A 20,965-nucleotide genomic window follows, 5' to 3' on the forward strand; every position below is an offset into this window, starting at 1 on the left:
TGGCACTTAAAATTCGAATTTTGATTTGAAATTTTGCATGAGTAATCCTTGGTAGGTCTATTTTCCCTAAATCGAAAAAAAAGTTGAAAAAGTAACGGCTAACGGCTCAGCCGTTTTGCCGTTTTTTGGCTATTTTTAGGGCAAATCTGTCATAAATTACATAGAAATCAACTTTTTGAAACATATTTTTGCTTTAATCATGTGAAATGATACAAAATAACATTTATTAGATTTCTAGTACCAGCAACTACCGGCTAGAACCGTTTGAAAACGTTTTGGATCGGAAAAGAGCATTATGTGGAGAGAGGTTTCGTGATGGATTTCGCTTGAAAATACCCAACAAATGGCTATACGGATGAGCCGCCAGCCGTTAGCCGCTACTTTTCCAACTTTTTGTTCGATTTAGGGAAAATAGACCTACCAAGGATTACTCATGCAAAATTTCAGATCAAAATTCCAATTCTAAGTGCCATTTATACATTGATTACGAGATGGTTGCATTAAACCCCCCCCCCCCCCCCCCCCCCCGTTTATCATTATTGTATTCCTTTTTATCTATATTTTAAAGCTCAATTGTTAATTTTTTATAGTTTTATTCATTTTATGAATTTAACTTTTAACATGTCAATAGATTGATTTTTCTCTCCTGTTTTATTAAGATTTTATACTTCATAATCTTGTGTGTGTGTTTGCATTTATATTTACTAGTGGCTTCGCCCCTAGCCTCTAGGGGCTTTGCCCCAAGAGGTGATAAAAAAAATTAATATTTATTGTTTTTAGTGAGAGAATGTTGCTATTCTTTCATTCAAAATAAATGCTGGAATAAAAAATATTTTTTAACAAAGGACCTAGGAAATCTTCAGCAAATAAAAAAAAAAAAAAAAAAAAAAAAAAAATGGGGGGGGGATTTTTTTGTTTTTGGGGGGGTTGGGGGTGTCCCACCCCCCAAGAAAATAGCTTAAAACCACCGCAGGACCAATAGGTATATACCCTGAAGAGTAGAATCCGATCGGTTCAGTGGTTACTGAGAACATAAGCTTCAGACAGACAGACGGACAGACGGTCAGACGGACAGACATCAAGCTACTTTGTATTATAGATAATATACAGCTGAAATATCGTTGTATTTATATTGTTTTTATGTATCTATTTATTACTTTATATATTTTGATACAACTTTTTAGCACTTGATTATTTTTTACACATTTTTAACTTTTAAAAAATTTAATAAATTTTTTAAAACAAACTGTTAAAATTTTCTTTATTAGATTGTTATTTTTTTTAACTGGATGATATCCTTTAAATGTAGCTTATTTATTACTAGCCACCTAGCTCTTAGGAGCTTTGTGTTAGACGGCGGCGGGGAAGATCGGGGGCAGAAATATAACATAAAACAATCCATTTTAGCTTTGTGATTTTCAAGTGCAAATTTGGTTGCTTTTAGTAAACCAGGATTATTTTTTAAAGATACCCATTGCGCGCTGTTTAGGAGCAAAAGTAGAATAAAGCCTGCCTATAACCAACAGGATGATTATCCAAACAGCAAAACCCTTAGTTTTTATAATAATAAAAAAAGTGTAACCATACCTCCCCCAAAATATGTACAAAATAAGAGTTTTTAAATAGATTTATTAATCAAAATATTCTTTTTTATAATAGGATTTGATTTATAATAGTTTATAGATTGATAGAGACATTGGGCTGAGTTTATCTGCGCTCAGATAATTGTTGGCTGAATTTCTACTCCCCATTCCAAGGCACAACTCATCTCCTTTCTCCAGCCTACAAAATTCATTAATCTGTTTTTGAAGAATTATTGAAAGGGGTAGGTATCAAAATGTACACCTGTAGAATCATACTACAGAGTTAGAAATAAGAGAATGACCCACAAAAATTTTATTAGGATTTTTAATTTTCTTTCATTTATTGAGTTTATTTGGCTAAATGTTTCTTTCCTTTTGGGGCACTGTATGGCAGTGGTTGGATATGAAACTTAAACACAGGGTGTCGGAGCCGTATAATTTTGATGCGGCTCCGGCTCCTACCTTAAAATTAATATATCAATTTTTTTTCATTATTGAATTTGATAAAATAAAATAAATAATATAAGATATTTTGCTTTTATTTGATTAAAGCTATTTAAAAGTAGAAGGATGTGTGTCTATTTGTTAAGTAACAATAGTTTTTCAGTTTATTATATGGAAATAGACCGTTGCCAAATTATAATATTACTTTAAAAAATCATTTTTAGCTAGTCCGGAGCCGGAGCCGTTTTTAACGAAAAATACGGCTCCGGATCCGGCTCCACCAAAAATGTTGCTGCTCCCAGCTCCGGCTCCGGAATCCTGCTTAAACATTTAATTAATATTTTCAAAAATTTTAATCTACCAAAGGAGCAATAGTGTCTCATCAAAATAGGGGGAGGTTTAATTTACTGCCCATTTTCCTAACTCTATGCTCCTGTAAATTTACCACCATGATAATTGAATAGAAATATTAAGGGGGGAGGGGGGAGTTTTGAAACATTTACGTAAACCGTGTGTATAGGCTTTATCTTTCGACTGAGAGGATAGGTTATTAAAGATAAAACCATTCTTATATGATAAATTTCCTCCAGAATTAAGATTTTTTTGGACAGGCCTCCAGATTCCGGAGCTCCATGCCTCCAGGTGGTCTCTATACAGGTAAAAATTAAAAATAAATTAATTTTTTTGTAGAGTTAGAGGTCAGCTTACAAAACAAAATTGAAAATATGCATCTTTTTGAATGTTACTAACATATTTGAAGAAAAAACATCCATGTTTTGTTTCATAAGCTGACATCTTACTCTTTAAATTTTTTTCTTTTCATTTTTACCTGTCCAGAGACCACCTGGAGGCCTGGAGCTCCGGAACCTGGAGGCCTATCCAAAAAGTCTTAAATCTGGGGGAATGATTTTATCTTTAATAACCTATCCCCTCAGTCCAAAGATAAATCCTATACACACGGTTTACGCAAATGTGTCAAAACTCCCCCCCCCCCCTTTAATTATAATGAATGATCTCTACCTGAGATATGCAGAAATTTGATTATCTGTGATGAGTTTAATTTGTGCATTTGAGTCGAGCTTGGTAAATCCTGCCACCTCAGTTTGTAATCCTGACATCAGAGCCAACATTCATAATTAGTAATACATTTATATCATAACATTCATCATGTGCGTGCGAAAGTAGGGTGTAGGCCCGTAGGGGGATGTATTGTTTCTTAGTGATTGGACCTAAGTAGTCATGGAGTAGGACGAGACACTTTGGTATAGCCACCACATTTTGTTTTAGGGGGATGTCAACACCCTATTATTATTGAAATTGAAAAGACATGACTTCCTTTCTTTTTCACCCCCTGAATGTCCCCTCCACGGGCAGAACTTAAAGTGCACGCCTCTGATATACTAAGATGAATTATATTGATAAAATAAAATTAATGGTTGATACAATAAATGTAATAAGTATAGATGTATAACCGTGACAACTATTTGGCCCCTTTCTTGGGACCTTCTTCGTTTGCTAGCAAATTACTATCTGCTCTATTGTAGCGACTTGGATGTGCTAATATTTACGATGCTATTGGTTGATATTCAAAGACCCAATTAAAAGTCGGCACAGGGTACACGGGGTGGGACATGCAGTCATTTATTCAACCCCTTTCCCCTTAATTGTTTATTATTGGAATATTATGTATGATTTTATACCGACACCAAACTTTAAAAGGCCTAAACTGTGTCTTAAAATGATCATGATTTTTGAAAGGATTTTTATTAATAAGGACTTTATTTAAATCGAACCAATCTAGACAGAAGGGACACTTGATAATATCAATTATAGCTATGCATCAACGCGATAGAAAAATAACTAATCTATAGAGTAGCTGTGCTAATATTCAATTGTTGGCTCTTTCCTGGAGAATTGGATTGGTCTCTGCCTTGTTTATTTAGGATATTTGTGTGAAGCAAAGAATTCTCAACAATATTACTTATTCCTGTAGTAAATAAAAATATATTTTTGTATCTATATATATAAAATTTTTGGTCTTCTCTCTCCCTGCTTTTTCCATGCACAGCAACCCTTGTTTATAAAAAATACTACAACAAAATAATTAAACTATTAGATTTAACTATAGAATAGCAGCCCCATTGTACCAATTCTATCAACTTTTTAACTATAATTATATATTAGATTTGTTTTAAGTATCTAAATATTTGTATATTACAAAACCTCAACTCTTGACAACTTATATTTTAGAAACGCTTCGCGCACAAAAAAAGCATCTATTGCAAAGGTACCTGAAAATGAAGCTTTGTAAACACCCTCAGACTTTGCTGTGAAGATACCCCTCCTAACCTCATATGAAGATTCATAATTCATCTAGAAATGTATGAAGTATTAACTACATTTGATCAGTCACAATATAAAATTTTAGAGAGTTAAAAGCATAGATAAATAACTAAGTGTTTTTATCAACGATAAAGCCTCTGTTAAGAAAATTTTGATCCTCTATTATTTTTCTTATAATATAAAGTCATTCCTTGGTAAGATTAAGTACTTTTTAAATTTATGATTTATATCTATTTTATACAATTTGCAACTGGCAATCATAAAAACGAGCAAGCACTTTAATTATAAATATAAAAATGCCTCTTTTTATCAATAATTAGTAAGAGATATAAGTTTTCCGGAATTGTAATGTAGGGAGTAGATTTGAAATCTGCATAAAATTTTAAGAATTTTTTATAAAATTCGTTTTTTGTAAAATTCTTTATCTAAAAGCGAAAATACATTTTAAGTTAATTAATTTTGACCAATAGGATAGGTGGATTTTAAACTACCTGCGCTCTAATTGGTTGAATGATGTACGACATCCAATCAGAGCGCAGATTTTTTAAATCCATCAATCACAGATGCCAAAATTAATTAACTTAATTTGTATTTCCGCTTTTAGATAAAGAATTATACAAAAAACGAATTTTATAAAAAAATCCTTAAAATTTGATGCAGATTTCAAATCTACTCCCTACATTACAATTCCGGAAAACTTATATCTCTTAATAATTAGGCCTCTGTTACGAAATTTTTTTTAACCCTATAACCATTCTTATATATATAATATAAAGTCATTCAAAGGCAAGATTAAGTACTTTTTAAATTTTTCTTTCCCCGATTTCCACTTACATCTACACATAAATTATATATCCTTAAGCTTTAGAAGTCAATAATGTTGTTATGATATCTCTTTTGAAACAATTTTAACCATCAATCCTAAAAACAGCGAAGCCTGATGATTATACCTGGCAAGTAGACAAGGCAACAAGCTTGGTTTTTATTGGCTCCTCATGTTGGCATTGTATAATAGGCTGAGCTGCTCCTCCCATGTTCATTCTTGTCAGTACTACCCTTCCACTCCAGTCTCCATCCTCTTAACATTCAATTTAATCATTTTTAAACAAAGATGGCAAAATCAATAAAAACGAAGCTCTGAATTGGTAGGACAAACAAACATTAACACTTGTATTCAGGGTTCCACGACAAACGTAGGAGTCCCATACGTAGGAGTGAAAAAAACATCGGAGTGGACAAACGCAGGAGTCCCAAACGTCGGAGTGGGACAAACGTCGGAGTGGACAAACACAGGATTTTTGGGACAAACGTAGGAGTGGACAAACGCAGGAGTCCCAAAATTTTTTTTTTAATTTTGAATTTTTTTTTTAATTTTGAATTTTTTTTTTAATTTTGAATTTTTTTTGAATTTTGATTTTTTTTTCAATTTGAATTTTTTTATACACCCCCCTCCCTCGGTCCCCTTATTTTTCTTAGTTAGGTTAGGTTAGGTTATAGGCCAGAGGGCCGAGTGCTGCGGCTAGGCAGGCTAGGGTGCCGAGCGCTGCGGCCATAACCATTTTTTTTGTAGATAGAGGGATATAAAAGAAATTTCAAAATTGTCATATTATTAAAATAGCGGAGACTCCTTCGTTTTACTTAAGCAATGTCCACTCCGACGTTTGTCCACTCCGACGTTTTTCCCACTCCTATGTTTGTCCACTCCGACGTTTGGGACTCCTGCGTTTGTCCACTCCGACGTTTGGGACTCCTACGTTTGGGGTAGGACCTTATTCAGAATATAAAGTCTAAACAAAGTCTAAGTTGAAAAACTGCTTAAATACAAGATAATATTTAGGATAATAAGGACAAACTCATAGTTTTAGGAATTAATTATAGAGATGCTCCGCTCCGGACATTGTGGTAACAATTTAAGAGTTGCTTCGCTTACTAAATCGTACCTAACTTCTACAGGAATCATCATTTAAAGTTTGAAATCGATAGGACAATTCTAACATGGTCAGGACGGACGGACCTACCCTAATTATAGAAAAGTTTCGTTTTTGATAACCAGCGTCTGCGAACCCTAGTATCAGGGTAAAATTGTCTTAAACCATCCCTAGGCTTCCCTGTGAAGCTTCCCTTTAATGAATTTGTTCAGTGATTAGCGAGATCTTAACAGACAAACATATAATTTCCTTGAGAGTACTTAACAACCCTTAAGATGACCTATCGGAGCATGAAAATTCACATTGCCTAACTGTGGCCAAGAAATTCCATAACATACAAATATTGGCTCATTACAAACTAAGCCACAGGGAGTTAAAAAATACGTAAAATGTATTTGTTAGCGAGGCTACTCTTCAATCAGCGTTTGTGCGTCTCTAAATACACCATAAGAACATAATATTTAGCTTGATTAATAAATTATCGATAGATAATGAAAATTTTAATCATGAAATGCTCTCAATTAAATGGTTTATATGACGAAAATGTCAAATGCATTGTTCTAACACAATACTTGCTAGAATATACTTTCATCCAGTTCTTTTTCTTTTATTATTTTAACTTTTTCAAGCTGTACTTCTCATAGACAATATTGTCCTTGATACAATATGAAAAATTCTCTTTTGTTGAGTAAATTGGTAAAAAATAAATGCAAGTCATTTTCATCTCAGAATACTAGTCTTGCAAAATATTATTAAAAGCTCAAAATATTTTTTTTTGCAGCGAAGCTTTTAAAAATCATCTCTTTCGGTCTGCCTGTCATACCAAACAATTCACATCACTAAAATTTCCCATTAGAAATTAAGATATTAGCTTCTCTATTAACACATTATCTTATCTATATGAATTACTCATGAATTACTAGCTGCTTAACCACTAGTCTCGGCTTTCACCTCTCCCTGCCCCTCTTCACATAAAACCCTTGTACCAACATGATGCTTCCTTACTAAATACAATTTAACCAGGACATATCTGTGCTTTGACATTTTGAATTGAAAATTAATTATATTTCTACCTATTACACGTACTTTTAAGCTTATTATCAACTGTAAGATCGTACCTTGAAATTTATAATAAATATGTTTTTGCATAAGTTGATTGGCACTATCATTTAACCTCAAGCATTATTCTTTACTTTATGCACATTAGACCTGTTCATCATTTTATTTTTGTTTATTTTACTTATTTTTGGTACTTGCTTACATGTGGTAGACTGGAGCACCGAAAACCCCCCCCCCCGCTTAGTTTTGACAAAAATCAAAAATAAGGGGGGGGTAGTTTTTTAATGTCTGGAAAATGGCAAGGAGGAAAAGTGCAGGGAAAGGCAAAGACTTTTTGTTCAAAACCCCCCCCTTAATTTTGAAGAAAATCAAAAATAAGGGGGGGGTAGTTTTTTCACTGTACATTACGCCAGAAAGTTGAGTGAGGTAAATCAAGTAAATCTAGTATACCAGAAGGGAAACCTTATTACAGGGATATTCATGTTTTGGGGCATAATTTCCTTATTTATTTATTTATTTTCCCAGTAAAAGGTTTTAATTTTGTGCGCACAAAATTAAAACCTTTTACTGGGAAAATAAATAAATAAATAAGGAAATTATGCCCCAAAACATGTATATCCCTGTAATAAGGTTTCCCCTCTGGTATACTGGATTTACTTGATTTACCTCACTCAACTTTCTGGCGTGTTGTACAGTGAAAAAACTACCCCCCCCTTATTTTTGATTTTCATCAAAATTAAGGGGGGGGTTAAAAACTACCCCCCCCTTATTTTTGATTTTTGTCAAAACTAAGCGGGGGGTTAAAAAACTACCCCCCCCTTATTTTTGATTTTTGTCAAAACTAAGCGGGGGGGGGGGTTTTCGGTGCTCCGGTCTTCACATGTAAGCAAGCACCAAATAAATAGTGTTTTCTGAGAAAAACAAGGATGACAACATTCACAAATGCGAAGCTCTGAAACAGAAGGACAAACGAACTTTAACACTTGTAGAGTGTCAGAACTGACTAAATTGAAGATTAATGCATGTCTACTCAAAATTGTAAGTAAATTTGTTGCAAAACTGATTAAATACATGATACTGACGTTTTTAGGACTTGATTATAGGGATGCTTCGCTTATAACACTATACCTTGTTGTAAAAGGAATCAGTATTAAAAAAATCAGATTAATAGGATAATTATAACATTGAAAAGTTTGTTGTCAAAAAAGTAAAAAATCAGCTTGTTTTAAATGGACGTACAGACTTGCTGGTAACGATTATAGAGTTGCTGCGCTTTCTGTACCTAACTGTTATAGGAATCAACTTGCAAAGTTTGAAATCGATAGGACAATTCTAACCTGTTTAAATTAACGAAAAGAGCTAACTGTAACGGACGGACGGACCGACCCTAATTATAGAAAAGCTTCGCGTTTAAAAAACTATAGTAAAATTTACAATTTTTGATAATAGATATCTAAACAATGAACATACCTAATTTATAGGGTTTATGTAAAATTTTTGTTTTGGAAAATGTTGAGATAATTCAACTTACCTGAGTTAATAGTTATTCCTTCACTTATATTAATTTTTACCATCATCTGAAATATAAATATTTTATTTTATGTAATTCAAGGCTTAAGGAGCGCGACTGCGATTATTAAAGAATTATTCCATCAAAACATATCTGAGCAACAAATTTTATACTTACACTTTTACTGAAAGGCAAAGTTGCTTCAACTGAAGATTTGATATTTTGATAATTGATGATACCCGTGTTTATTGACATTATATTTGCAGCACCATTCATCACAGAAAGAATATGGGTTCCATAACTTGCCTGCAATAAGAAAAAAAATAATAATAAAAACTTGCAAAAAAAAGTTTTAACATTAAGTTTTTTCATGGAAAAGCTTACCAATTTTACAAAACCGGAAACTGTGACTTCAAAAATCTCATTTTCATTATCAGCTGTCTGTTGGCGTTGATTCTGTAGAGAACAGGTAGTTTCTAAGCCAGTGAGTGGACAGGAGAAACCTTGGTCCTTTATAAGTTCACCCTCCAGACGGAATAATCTCCATGAAGAACTTCTGATGTAACTGTTATCAGTCTTAACATCTAAATACAAAGTTTTGTAATTTTTTCATTACTCCAATACATAGAATAATGTTTTATTAATAAACTATATATTACAACCATGGCTCAACCTAGCGTAGGCCGCCCATTAAATCAACCTCTTACAATTTTAAAAAGCAGCTAAAAATCTATACCTGACCCTCATTAGGATATTCCATTTTTCATAAATATTTTTAATGCATCCTAACGGGTTTATATTAAAGATAAGATAGGATAATATACACGATTACAACTCACCTAAATCTATTGATAAAGTATCACCAACCGCAAAATTTTCTAGAATAACAAGATTACTTGAGGTAGCAATATTTGTACTGGTATCATTGGGTAGTTTGAAACTAAGTCTTGTTTCACCAATAATATTATCAGCATTTTTTATAAGCTTTATTTTCATTTCACCAAGATCATCATTCTTAAGTAATAATATTAAGCTTATCTTATACAAGCCTTTTCTTTTTATCTCAAAAGAGGATTTGTTTGGTATAATTAAATTGTTCAAATCACAATGATCAAATAATTTATTTAATTGTTGAAAACTTTTTCTGTATAATTTTCCGTTTGTGGATCTATGGCATGAAAAAAATTGAGATCCAGCGATTTCATTGTAGGATTCCAAAGATTTACCGAATTTGACAGTCTTGATTGTTAAATTTTCATCAGCTAATTCTGGTTCAGGATTAGGTTCACTTGTCATTGATTCTTGTTCAGGAGTAGGTTCAGGTGATGATTCCTGTTCAGGAGAAGGTTCAGGTGCTGATTCTGGTTCTGAAGTTGGTTCAGCTTCTGATTCTAATTTAGGTGCAGGTTTTGAATCTGATTCTGGTTTAGGTGTAGGTTCTGAATCTGAAACTGGTTCAGGTGAAGGCTCTGAATCTGATTCTGTTTCAGGTGAAGGCTCTGAATCTGATTCTGGTTCAGGTGTAGGTTCTGAATCTAATTCTGGTTCAGGTGAAGGTTCTGAATCTGATTCTGGTTCAGATGTAGGTTCTGAATCTGATTCTGGTTCAGGTGCAGTTTCTGACTCTGATTCTGGTTCAGATGTAGGTTCTGAATCTAATTCTGGTTCAGATGAAGGCTCTGAATCTGATTCTGTTTCAGGTGAAGGCTCTGAATCTGATTCTGGTTCAGGTGTAGGTTCTGAATCTAATTCTGGTTCAGGTGAAGGTTCTGAATCTGATTCTGGTTCAGATGTAGGTTCTGGATCTGATTCTGGTTCAGGTGCAGTTTCTGACTCTGATTCTGGTTCAGATGTAGGTTCTGAATCTGATTCTTGTTCAGATGCAGATTCTGAATCTAATTCTTGTTCAGGTGCAGGTTCTGAATCTGATTCTGGTTCAGGTGCAGATTCTGAATCTGATTCTGGTTCAGGTGCAGGTTCTGACTCTGTTTCTGGTTCAGGTGCAGGTTCTGAATCTGATACTGATTTAGGTGTAGGTTTTGAATCAGAATCTGATTCAGGGGTAGGTTTAGAAATAGTTTCAATATCTGTTATGGAATCTGGTTTTGATCCAGGTTTTGGTTTAGGATTAGGCTCTGCGTCTGAATAAGATTTAAAAGAGGATTCAGCAGCCGTCTCAGGTTCTATGCAAGGCTGAGGCTCTAATGTTAATTCAGCTTCAAGTTTTGCATCGTATTCTGTTACAGTAACAGATTTCGTTTCAGGAGAAAGTTCAGCAACTGAGTTTTGTTCAGGAGTTAGTTCCACACTTGATTCTGGTTCAGGAGCTGGCTCAGCACTTGATTCTGATTCAGAAGTCAGTTCAGCACTGTCTTCTGGTTCAGGCGCTGGTTCAGCACTTGATTCTGGTTCAGGTGCTGGTTCATCACTTGATTCTGGTTCAGATGACGGTTCTGCACTTGATTCTGGTTCAGGAGCCGGTTCAGCAATTGATTCTGGTCCTGCAGCCGGTTCAGCACTTGATTCTGGTTCAGAAGCTGGTTCAGCACTAGATTCTGTTTCTAGAGTCAGTTCAGCACTTGATTCTGGTTCCGTAGCTGGTTTAGAACTTGACTTTGGTTCTGCAGCCGGTTCAGCAGTTGATTCTGGTTCAGGCGCTGGTTCAGCACTTGATGCTGGTTTAGGAGTCAGTTCAGCACTTGATTCTGGTTCAGTAGCCAGTTCAGCACTTGATCCTGGTTCTGCAACCGGTTCAGCACTTGATTCTGGTTCCGCAACCGGTTCAGCACTTGACTCTGGTCCTGCAACCGTTTCAGCACTTGATTCTGGTTCAGTAGACGGTTCAGCATTGGATTCTGGTTCTGGAGCCAGTTCAGCACTTGATTCGGGTTCCGCAGCCGGTTCAGCACTTGACTCTGGTTCTGCGGCCGGTTCAGCACTTGATTTTGGTTCCGCAACCGGTTCAGCACTTGACTCTGGTTCTGCAGCCGGTTCAGTACTAGATTCTGTTTCTGGAGCCAGTTCAGCCCTTGATTCTGGTTCCACAGCCGGTTCAGCACTTGACTCTGGTTCTACAGTCGGTTCAGCACTTGATTCTGGTTCAGGCGCCGGTTCAGCACTTGATGCTGGTTGAGGAGTCAGTTCAGCACTTGATTCTGGCTCAGGAGCCGGTTCAGCACTTGATTCTGGTTCCGCAGCCGGTTCAGCACTTGATTCTGGTTCCGCAGCCGGTTCAGCACTTGATTCTGGTTCCGCAACCGGTTCAGCACTTGACTCTGGTCCTGCAGCCGGTTCAGCACTTGATTCTGGTTCAGGAGCCGGTTCAGCACTTGATTCTGGTTCAGCAGCCGGTTCAGCACTTGACTCTGGTTCTGCAGCCGGTTCAGCATTTGATGCTGGTTCAGGAGTCAGTTCAGCACTTGATTCTGGCTCAGGAGCCGGTTCAGCACTTGATTCTGGTTCCGCAGCCGGTTCAGCACTTGATTCTGGTTCCGCAACCGGTTCAGCACTTGACTCTGGTTCTGCAGCCGGTTTAGTACTTGATTCTGGTTCAGGAGCCGGTTCAGCACTTGATTCTGGTTCCGCAGCCGGTTCAGCACTTGACTCTGGTTCTGCAGCCGGTTCAGCACTTGATTCTGGTTCAGGCGCCGGTTCAGCACTTGATTCTGGTTCAGGAGCCGGTTCAGCACTGGATTCTGGTTCTGGAGCCGGTTCAGCACTTGATTCTGGCTCAGGCGCCGGTTCAGCACTTGATTCTGGTTCAGGAGCCGGTTCAGCAATCGATTCTGACTCAGGATCGGGGCTGTAACTAACACAATCCCTCAAATTAAGCTCCAAAGAAATATCTGGGGTTTCTTTATGTCTAAAGAGTGAGGGAGGGTTTCCAACTTTTACATCTCCCCCACTGGTTGGAAACAGGAAATGAATAGGTGAAGAAAAATTGACAGGACTGTCCTAAAATATATTAAAGAATAAAAAAAAACAAAATATGGTAATATGAAGAACTGTATGAAATATTTTATATACTTAATTAAAATAAACACATTTAAACTTACATCTGACATATCTGTGACCATTGAAAACTTAAATTCTCTTTTTATATCTTCTTGCTTAATAACATGATTAAATATTAGAGCAGGATTTTTTAATTGTGGTGCTCTGTAGCCTGTCAGAAAACCTTCCCAAACTTTCAGTTCCTCGCTTGCATCTCTTGTTCCAATTATAACAAAGGAATCTTCCTAAATATAGAAAAAAATATTGTTTTTAATTTAGCTTTAACTTTTACTTAGTTTTTAACGAAATTATATCTATGTATTTTTAGGTCAGGGGGGGGGGGGAGGACTTGGTAGTTTCTCTATGCGTGGTTAATCTATCTAGCCTCTCTGGCAAATCTATTCTTTCCTTTAAACAAAGATATTTCAACCCAAATACAGAATCAACAGAATATTATTTGTACCATTGTATTCCACTTATGCCTCTGTGTAGTTATATAATTTTAAAAAGATTATAAAAAAAATATTACCATGTAGGGAGTGTTGCTTATACCAATACCAAACCATTCTCCAATGTTACTGGAAACTAAAACAAATATACAAATGTGGAACTTACTTCAACTTGAACAGGCTAAGGGTTAATTTAATTTTTATGAGCAAGGTTGACAACATCCATAATTAGCACAAAAAATCACTGGACCAAAAAATTAAATCAGATGGTCAGTTTTAAAAAACACGAAATACAGTGTGTTTTTTTTTATGAGAACTTTTTTGAAAGCAATTTTACCCCACTTATAGTTATCAGAATTTAATGATTAATTGCTTATTTTCTTCGTTTTTTATAACCATTCATAGAACATCAAAAAAATGTTTCAGTTTGTATTAAAAAAGTAGAGTAAAATAAAAAAATCAAAACCTAGGTGTCAACATCTAAAAATGGTTTTAGCGCATTTTTCTCATGCTCAAATCTTCTACCCTTTGCAAGAATGGATGCAAAACGCTTCAAAGTTGAGATACAGAGTTAAAAATTGATACAGATATTTTTGGGGACATGTAATAGAACATATTAAAGTTTGAAGGCCATATCTCAACCAGGGAGGGAGTACTGGCCCCCCAAAGTGGACTACTGAAAATCCAATTTTTTCTTGCAAAGGGTAGAAGATTTGAGCTTAAGAAAAATGCGCTAAAACCTTTTTTAGATGTTGACACCTAAGTTTTGAATTTTTGATTTTAGTGCACTTTTTAAATAAAAACTGAAATATTTTTTTAATGTTTTAAAAATGGTTATAAAAACGAAGAAAATAAGCCGTTAATCATTAAATTCTGATAACTATAAGTGGGGTAAAATTGCTTTCAAAAAGTTCTCATAAAAAAACACACTGTATTCACCAAATATTCCATCTGTCTATCCTTAATAGCAGCCAAGAAAATCACATTTTCCCCATGGACGAACGGGTGGATAGACTGACGGACGGATTTCAAGTTGGGAATAGTTATTTCTCGCATCGTATTATAAACGGCTTTCCGCGGATATAGAATGTACAATTATAAGATTAAAACCAGTTTTTTAGCCCCTAGGTGCCGTAGGCACGGGCTAAAAAAACTGGTTTCAATCTTATGATTGTACATTTCTATATTCGTAGAAAGCTGGTTATAATACGATGCTAGACATAGTTTTTTCGTATGGATGAGAACCGGTTCCTATCCACCGGATTCGAATGAATACGAGAAAATGTATTACCTTTAACATCTAGAAGTTGTTTAGATTGTGACCAAGACCAGGTAGCAGTATACTGACAACTATCTCTGCTACAGCCAGTGGGATAATTAAACTCACACTTTTCATTTTTCTGCATTTCCACCTGCATAAATTACATAACTTGTCCATAAGTAGCACAGCAAAAATTTGGCTACAACCTTTCAGATGATAAAAGAACAGATATGTTAGTAGTAATGTAAGCAAATATTTTGATAGCCTGATATCTAGTTGCCGAATGTGTACGCAGTTTCCTGGGTGTTTCCTCATCCTCGCTCAATATTTACTACTAGCTACAAATCTTCAAACTTCCCTTAAAAAAATCAAAATTTGAATGTGTAAACGATTTATACAATATACATTATAAATTTGAATTTTTTAAATTTTGATTTTTTTTTTTGAAGTTTGAAGCTTTTTTAGCTAGTAGTAAATATTGAGCTAGGATGAGGAAACACCCAGGAAACTGCGTACACATTCGGCAACTAGATATCAGGCTATCAATATTTTTATCAGGAATGGCTGGACAAATCGCACAACTATGTCAGAACAAGGATTAATATATCTAAACATAACGAAGTACGAACTTGAAAAAAAATTTAGACATACAGACGGACAGACAGTAAGTCAAAGGCCAGATGATTAAAGTTCCAGAGAATATTCATGAAAAATTTTAGCCGTTTACGTATTGTAGAAGCTGAGAAAATATATCTTATTTCAAAGAAAGCTGTGTATAGTGGCTATAATATTGGCACTATAAAAAGCTTCATTTCATATATTACACACTAATAAAATATAAAAGTGTCTCGTCCAATTCCCTAACTACATAGGTCGAAACATTTAGAAACTATGGCTAACAAGATATTTTAATTAGTTTTAAAAAATGAAACTAATTAGTTTTAAAAAAATGAAAATAACAACCACACCACAATCCCCTCTTGCTACGCTCAAAATCTTCAACCCTTTCTTTCAGTTTTTTTGTTTGTTTTGAAATGGTCTGCTGTTAGACCATAAATAGATATGTAGCGGGAGTGTAAATATGTTTAAAATGTCAAAAAAGTTTATAGGTATGTGTTTTTATTAATATGATTTATGAAAATTTAATTTTAACAGCATTTCAAATTACATAACCTTTTATAAAGATGCGATGCATCTCTACAATTCTTCAAATCAAAAAGAAAAAAAGAAACGTTAAATATCTTATTCAGATTCTTCAAAAATAGACTTTTTGTATGTATTATTTACTGATTTGTGTTTTTTTCCTTTACAGGACGATTGAGAATGATAACCTTAGTTATTGAAATATATATATGGCCTGTACAAAGATGTTAGTTTGATAAAGTAGTCTTGGGTTGAGATGGATCAATAGCTTTTAAAACTAATTAGTTTATATGTCTTATGAAAGACCCTACCTCGATAAAAGTGATTTTCCTTGCACCTCGATTTTGTCTTCCATGGTATTTCAACTCATCCTTCTTGTAAAACGTTGATTTTCCATCGGTCACCTGCGTTTCTACAAATTAAGTAAGACAAATACAAATAAAACTTTGGGGGAAAACACGGTTTAATGAAGATCGGTTTCTATGCATTTGTTTTGTGTTTTAATAAGGACTCAAACAGACAAGAATGACAACATCCATAAAAGCGAAGCACTGAAACGATAGGACAAACGGACATTAACACTTGTATAGTGTCATAACTGAATAATCATAATATAAATGTATAAGAGTCAAAGCAAAATTTTAAGTAAATTTGTTGAAAAACTGCTTGATTCAGGATAATGTTTATTGACATACTTACATTTTTAGGACTTGATTATAGAGTTGCTTAGCTTATTAAATTATACTTTGTTGTCCCAGGAATTAATATACCAAAAATCAGATCAATCGGATGATTAGATCACATAAAAATTTGTTGTTAAAAAAGTAAAAAAATCAACATGTTTAAAATAGACATACGGACATTCTGGTAATGATTATAGAGTTGCTACGCTTTCTAAATCGTACCTAACTACTACAGGAATCATCATGCAAAGTTTGAAATCGATAGGACAATTCTAACATGCCTAAATTAACGAATAAAAGCTATCTATCTCGGACGGACGGACGTACGGACCGACCCTTATTATGGAAAAGCTTCGCTTTTAAAAAGAAAGGGGGAAGTAGAACAGTTCAAGGCTAGGCAAATGCTAAATCAAACTTGTAGGTAGCCTTGCTATTTTCCTATATTAAATACTAGCGGCTACACCCCCTAGAAGCCTCTAGGGGCACTCAATGTAGGAAGGGAAAAAGTCGTCCCATTTTAAATTTGAGTTTCAAAAGAGTAAAAAAAATTTTTTTTTGGGGGGGGGCTGAAGACACCCTCCCCAAAAATAGTTTAAAACCTTCCCAGGACCTATAGGAAGGTTCACTGTAAAGGAAAACAATATCAGTTCAGCGGTTATCGAGATCCTTCGGGACAGACAAAAAACGCTTACTACTTTATATAATAGGATATAAAATTAATTAAATGTTTTTTAGTTGAAAATCGAAAATATAACATTAAATGTTAAACTCATTTTTATAAATATCAAATAATATCGTGATTAGTGTTTATGTTATTTTTTATGAAAAGATCCACTTGATAAAATATTCTATCCCGGTAGTTGATAGGAGGTTTTGTAATATTGATACCTAATCCTATTAAAATATAAAGTAGTAAGGTTTTAAATGTTAGAAGCTAAAGATCTCAAAAATAACTGACTCGAAATGGTTCTACTTTTAAGGTCTATTACACTTTATGGGAGAGATTTCAGATATGGTAATGATTAACTATAAAAATCTATTAACTTTAAAGGCTGCTAACGGCCAAACAGTTATGCTCGCGCTAAATTTTAACTAGCAAAAGAATGCCTACAAATAATCTGGAATAGTAATTACTCAATAATGCCAAATTAACTCCCAGTGCACAAAAATGCGCCAAAAAGACTTATTTTACGCATTTTTCTTAAGTAACGCTTTCCCTGTGAATCATTGGATCTAGGAAGGCTATACCTGATTATTTTTATACATTCGTATGCCCCTTTCAAAGTTGTGTGTATATGACATGTATGTTCTGTAGTTTAGCAGCTAGCAGCCTTAAAGTTTATAGATTTTTTTTGAGATAATCGTAACCAGGAATATTTTTCCGTGAACTGTACTAGATCCGAAATTTCTGCTTATATGGGGATGATAAAATTGGCACATATAATCAAAATACAAAATCATATACATCATATTTTTGATAGAACATATAAAAAGATAGATATATTCAGAATATGCATACATACATATATTAAATATACATATAACATATATGAAAAATAAATATACGGTAAAATAGGTACTAAAAAAACTAAAAAATCTTTAAATTTTGGAGCACTTAAATTATTGTTTCCTTTTCTTAAATAATGAATTAAATAAAAAACTAACTGAAATTAAATTTGCTGTATCTCTTAAATCCCTGTTTATAAAGCATTTTATCCTTCAATTTAAAAAAGGAAAAAGCCAACCTTAGGTTAAATATATCACTAAATCATTAAATATCAATATTTTCATATTTAAAGTAGCTTATTGACTAATAACTATAACATTAAACTAAAACTTTAATATATAGGCCTTATTTTTACATTTAAATCTACAGAGATACATGTATATCTTATTTTTTTCTGCTAAATTGAATTCAAAATATAAACTAGAAGGGGTGGTGGGGGGGGGGGGGGTGGGTGTATTTAAATTGTAAAAATATGTTCTCCAGGATATTTACCTGGATTTTGTCCGTAAGCAAATATGAGATGCATTTCACCAGGTAAAATATTGTTATCGGTTGGATGAACTGATTTAATATTCTTCCTTAATACATAAAGATATTGCATAGGGCAACAGGTTTTAAAATAAGCACTCCATTTAATTAAGTCAAAATATATTATATATTTAAAACTTTGCAAATAATATTAAAATACAATTATGTTGTTTTTAAAATTAATTAATTACCTGAACAATAAATATGTAAATTTATCTTCTTTGTATGCAATACCACTTATTAAATCCTAGAAAATAAATTGAAGAATAGTTATTTCTCGTATCGTATTATAAACGGCTTTCCGCGGATATAGAATGTACAATTATAAGATTAAAACTAGTTTTTTTAGCCCCGTGGTTCCGAAGGCACCGGCTAAAAAAACTAGTTTTAATCTTATGATTGTACATTTCTATATTCGTAGAAAACTGGATATAATACGATGCTAGACATAGTTTTTTCGTATTCATGAGAACCGGTTCCTATCCACCGGATTCAAATGAATACGAGAAAAAAAATTAAATCAATTTCATAATTTTAGAACACTGATACACCCATTTCTTATATTATTACTTTAAGTATGGTTAGGTTAGGTCATATTAGGTAATGGGTAGGCACTCAAAGGAAAAAAACCAGCCCCTCCCATATTATCAATTTGTTCTAAAAATATGGGGAGGGGGGTCACTTCATTTGATAGCACCAATAAACAAATAAAATTATAAAGTTCACAAAAAGTTTTAGATTTCATTGGAATTAAGTAAATTAAAGTATTGTAAATAGCAAACAGACTTAGAAACAACTAGACTCGACTACTACTAATACAAGTAAGTATGTAATTGTAAATGTACCTGTGAGCCACCATAATCTTCATCTGGTAGAGGGGTTGATCTATCTCTTAATAATAAAAAGGCATTCATTAAAACTAATTCTATAACATATTTAAAAGTAAAGCTTTTTTTTACAAATGGTCAGCTCTTATATAGCTAATTTAGGCATGTTGGGCATCGATTTTTAAACTTGGCATGTTGACTTCTGTAACAGAACGATTTAGGCAACATAGCACCTTAATAATCGTTACCAGAAAGTTCGTACTTCCTTTAAAAAAATGCTGTGTTTTTTAACGAAAACTTGTTATGATATAATTATCATATTCGTGTGATTTTTATACTGATTTCTAGAATAACAAGGTACAATATTATATGCCAAGCATCTATATAATTATAATCACATTATGATTAATATAATGTAAAATCCTGTAATAAACAAACATCTAACCTGGTATATGAATCAACAACTCTACTAAGACCATCCTTAACCATCCCTATAACCACGTCAGTGCAGTCCATGGCATGAAAGTCCCCACGTGGAGCAAAAGCAGGATCTTCCATGTCTGTAAGTCCAGTAAACGCTGACTTACAATCTTTGGTCATATTTCCAGGCCTACAAAAAGGATATACGTGCATATTGTCAATTTGTCGCCAATTTAGTTGCAAACAGGGGCGTCCAAGCTCTTTTATTTGGAAGGGGTGATAATTTGCTTTTTTTTTGGGGGGGGGGGTGAAATAGCTCGCGAAGCGCGCTGCAAATTTTGTTTACCCCCCCAAAATTTTTACCCCGGGGGTAAAATTTGCTTGGGGGGGGGGGTAATTACCCCCCGTTAAATCTGTTGGCAGGGGTAAATTTTGTTTACCTCACCCAAAATTTACCCACGGGGTAAAATTTTAGGGGGGGGGGGGGGTAATTTAATAATTTATCAATATTTAGTAGTAAAAATGCGCGCGCAGCGCGCCAAAATCTTTTTTTGTGTGGGATTTTTTATTTTTGGAGGGGGTAAGTTTTAAATGGAAGGGGTAAAATGAAAAAAATATTTTGGGGGTGCCTACGGCATTCCCAAATTCGTTTGGGGGGGGGGGGTAATCACCCCTTTTTTCCCCCCCTTGGACGTCTATGGTTACAAATATAGTCCTCAGATATTGGTCTTTACTTTCCGCCATGGTCAGGGGAGGGGATGGGGTAAAGCCATAAAAGTGGAGGGGTATCGTTATTTTAGCCAGCTGGGAGAAAAGAGCCGGTTTGCGAGAATCTCTCACAACATTCAGGTATTCTACATCCATCCTTACAAATAATAAAAACTTAATTGTAATAGGTTGCAATTTATCGTCTAACAAGGATAATTAGACTTATAATTAGCAAAGCAACGACAAGATGACAATACCAGCTGGAATCAAATAATATAAGATAATATTATTTCTAGTATTCATTCGAATTCGGTGGATAGGAACCGGTTCTCATCCATACGAAAAAACTATGTCTAGCATCGTATTATATCCAGTTTTCTACGAATATAGAAATGTACAATCATAAGATTAAAACCAGTTTTTTTAGCCCGTGCCTTCGGCATCTCGGGGCTAATAAAACTAGTTTTAATCTTATAATTGTACATTCTATATCCGCGGAAAGCCGTTTATAATACGATGCGAGAAATAACTATTCCAGTATCGCTTCGAAACCAATTAATATCTGGTGGATTAGAACTG

The 20,965-nt window shown here is 34.3% G+C and overlaps 1 protein-coding gene and 1 long non-coding RNA gene across 2 annotated transcripts in view; both read right to left on the bottom strand.

Annotated features, from left to right (window-relative positions):
* Positions 1-1,614: 1,614 nt before the first annotated feature.
* LOC145315787 (uncharacterized) lies at positions 1,615-3,367 on the bottom strand. The gene is made up of 2 exons (XR_013878134.1): positions 3,048-3,367; positions 1,615-1,782 (listed from the first exon to the last, which is right to left on the bottom strand). It is a non-coding gene; the product is annotated as an uncharacterized LOC145315787 (long non-coding RNA).
* A 451-nt stretch (positions 3,368-3,818) lies between these two features.
* The window catches only part of LOC145318159 (uncharacterized), a 32,208-nt gene continuing 15,061 nt past the window's right edge, over positions 3,819-20,965 (bottom strand). The window contains exons 9-23 of the mRNA XM_080159505.1: positions 19,704-19,868; positions 19,277-19,322; positions 18,623-18,678; positions 18,396-18,481; positions 16,025-16,125; positions 14,601-14,721; positions 13,390-13,445; positions 12,923-13,105; positions 9,707-12,821; positions 9,252-9,451; positions 9,045-9,173; positions 8,889-8,934; positions 5,321-5,448; positions 4,319-4,400; positions 3,819-4,014 (exon numbers count right to left, since the gene is read on the bottom strand). Of these exons, the coding sequence (XP_080015631.1) occupies positions 3,893-4,014; positions 4,319-4,400; positions 5,321-5,448; positions 8,889-8,934; positions 9,045-9,173; positions 9,252-9,451; positions 9,707-12,821; positions 12,923-13,105; positions 13,390-13,445; positions 14,601-14,721; positions 16,025-16,125; positions 18,396-18,481; positions 18,623-18,678; positions 19,277-19,322; positions 19,704-19,868 (4,636 nt within the window). The 3' untranslated portion in view covers positions 3,819-3,892. The remainder of the gene's footprint in view (positions 4,015-4,318; positions 4,401-5,320; positions 5,449-8,888; positions 8,935-9,044; positions 9,174-9,251; positions 9,452-9,706; positions 12,822-12,922; positions 13,106-13,389; positions 13,446-14,600; positions 14,722-16,024; positions 16,126-18,395; positions 18,482-18,622; positions 18,679-19,276; positions 19,323-19,703; positions 19,869-20,965) is intronic.

Source organism: Acartia tonsa, chromosome 4 (genome assembly GCF_053477335.1).
Source record: "Acartia tonsa isolate MP-2025a chromosome 4, ASM5347733v1, whole genome shotgun sequence".
NCBI lineage: Eukaryota > Metazoa > Arthropoda > Copepoda > Calanoida > Acartiidae > Acartia > Acartia tonsa.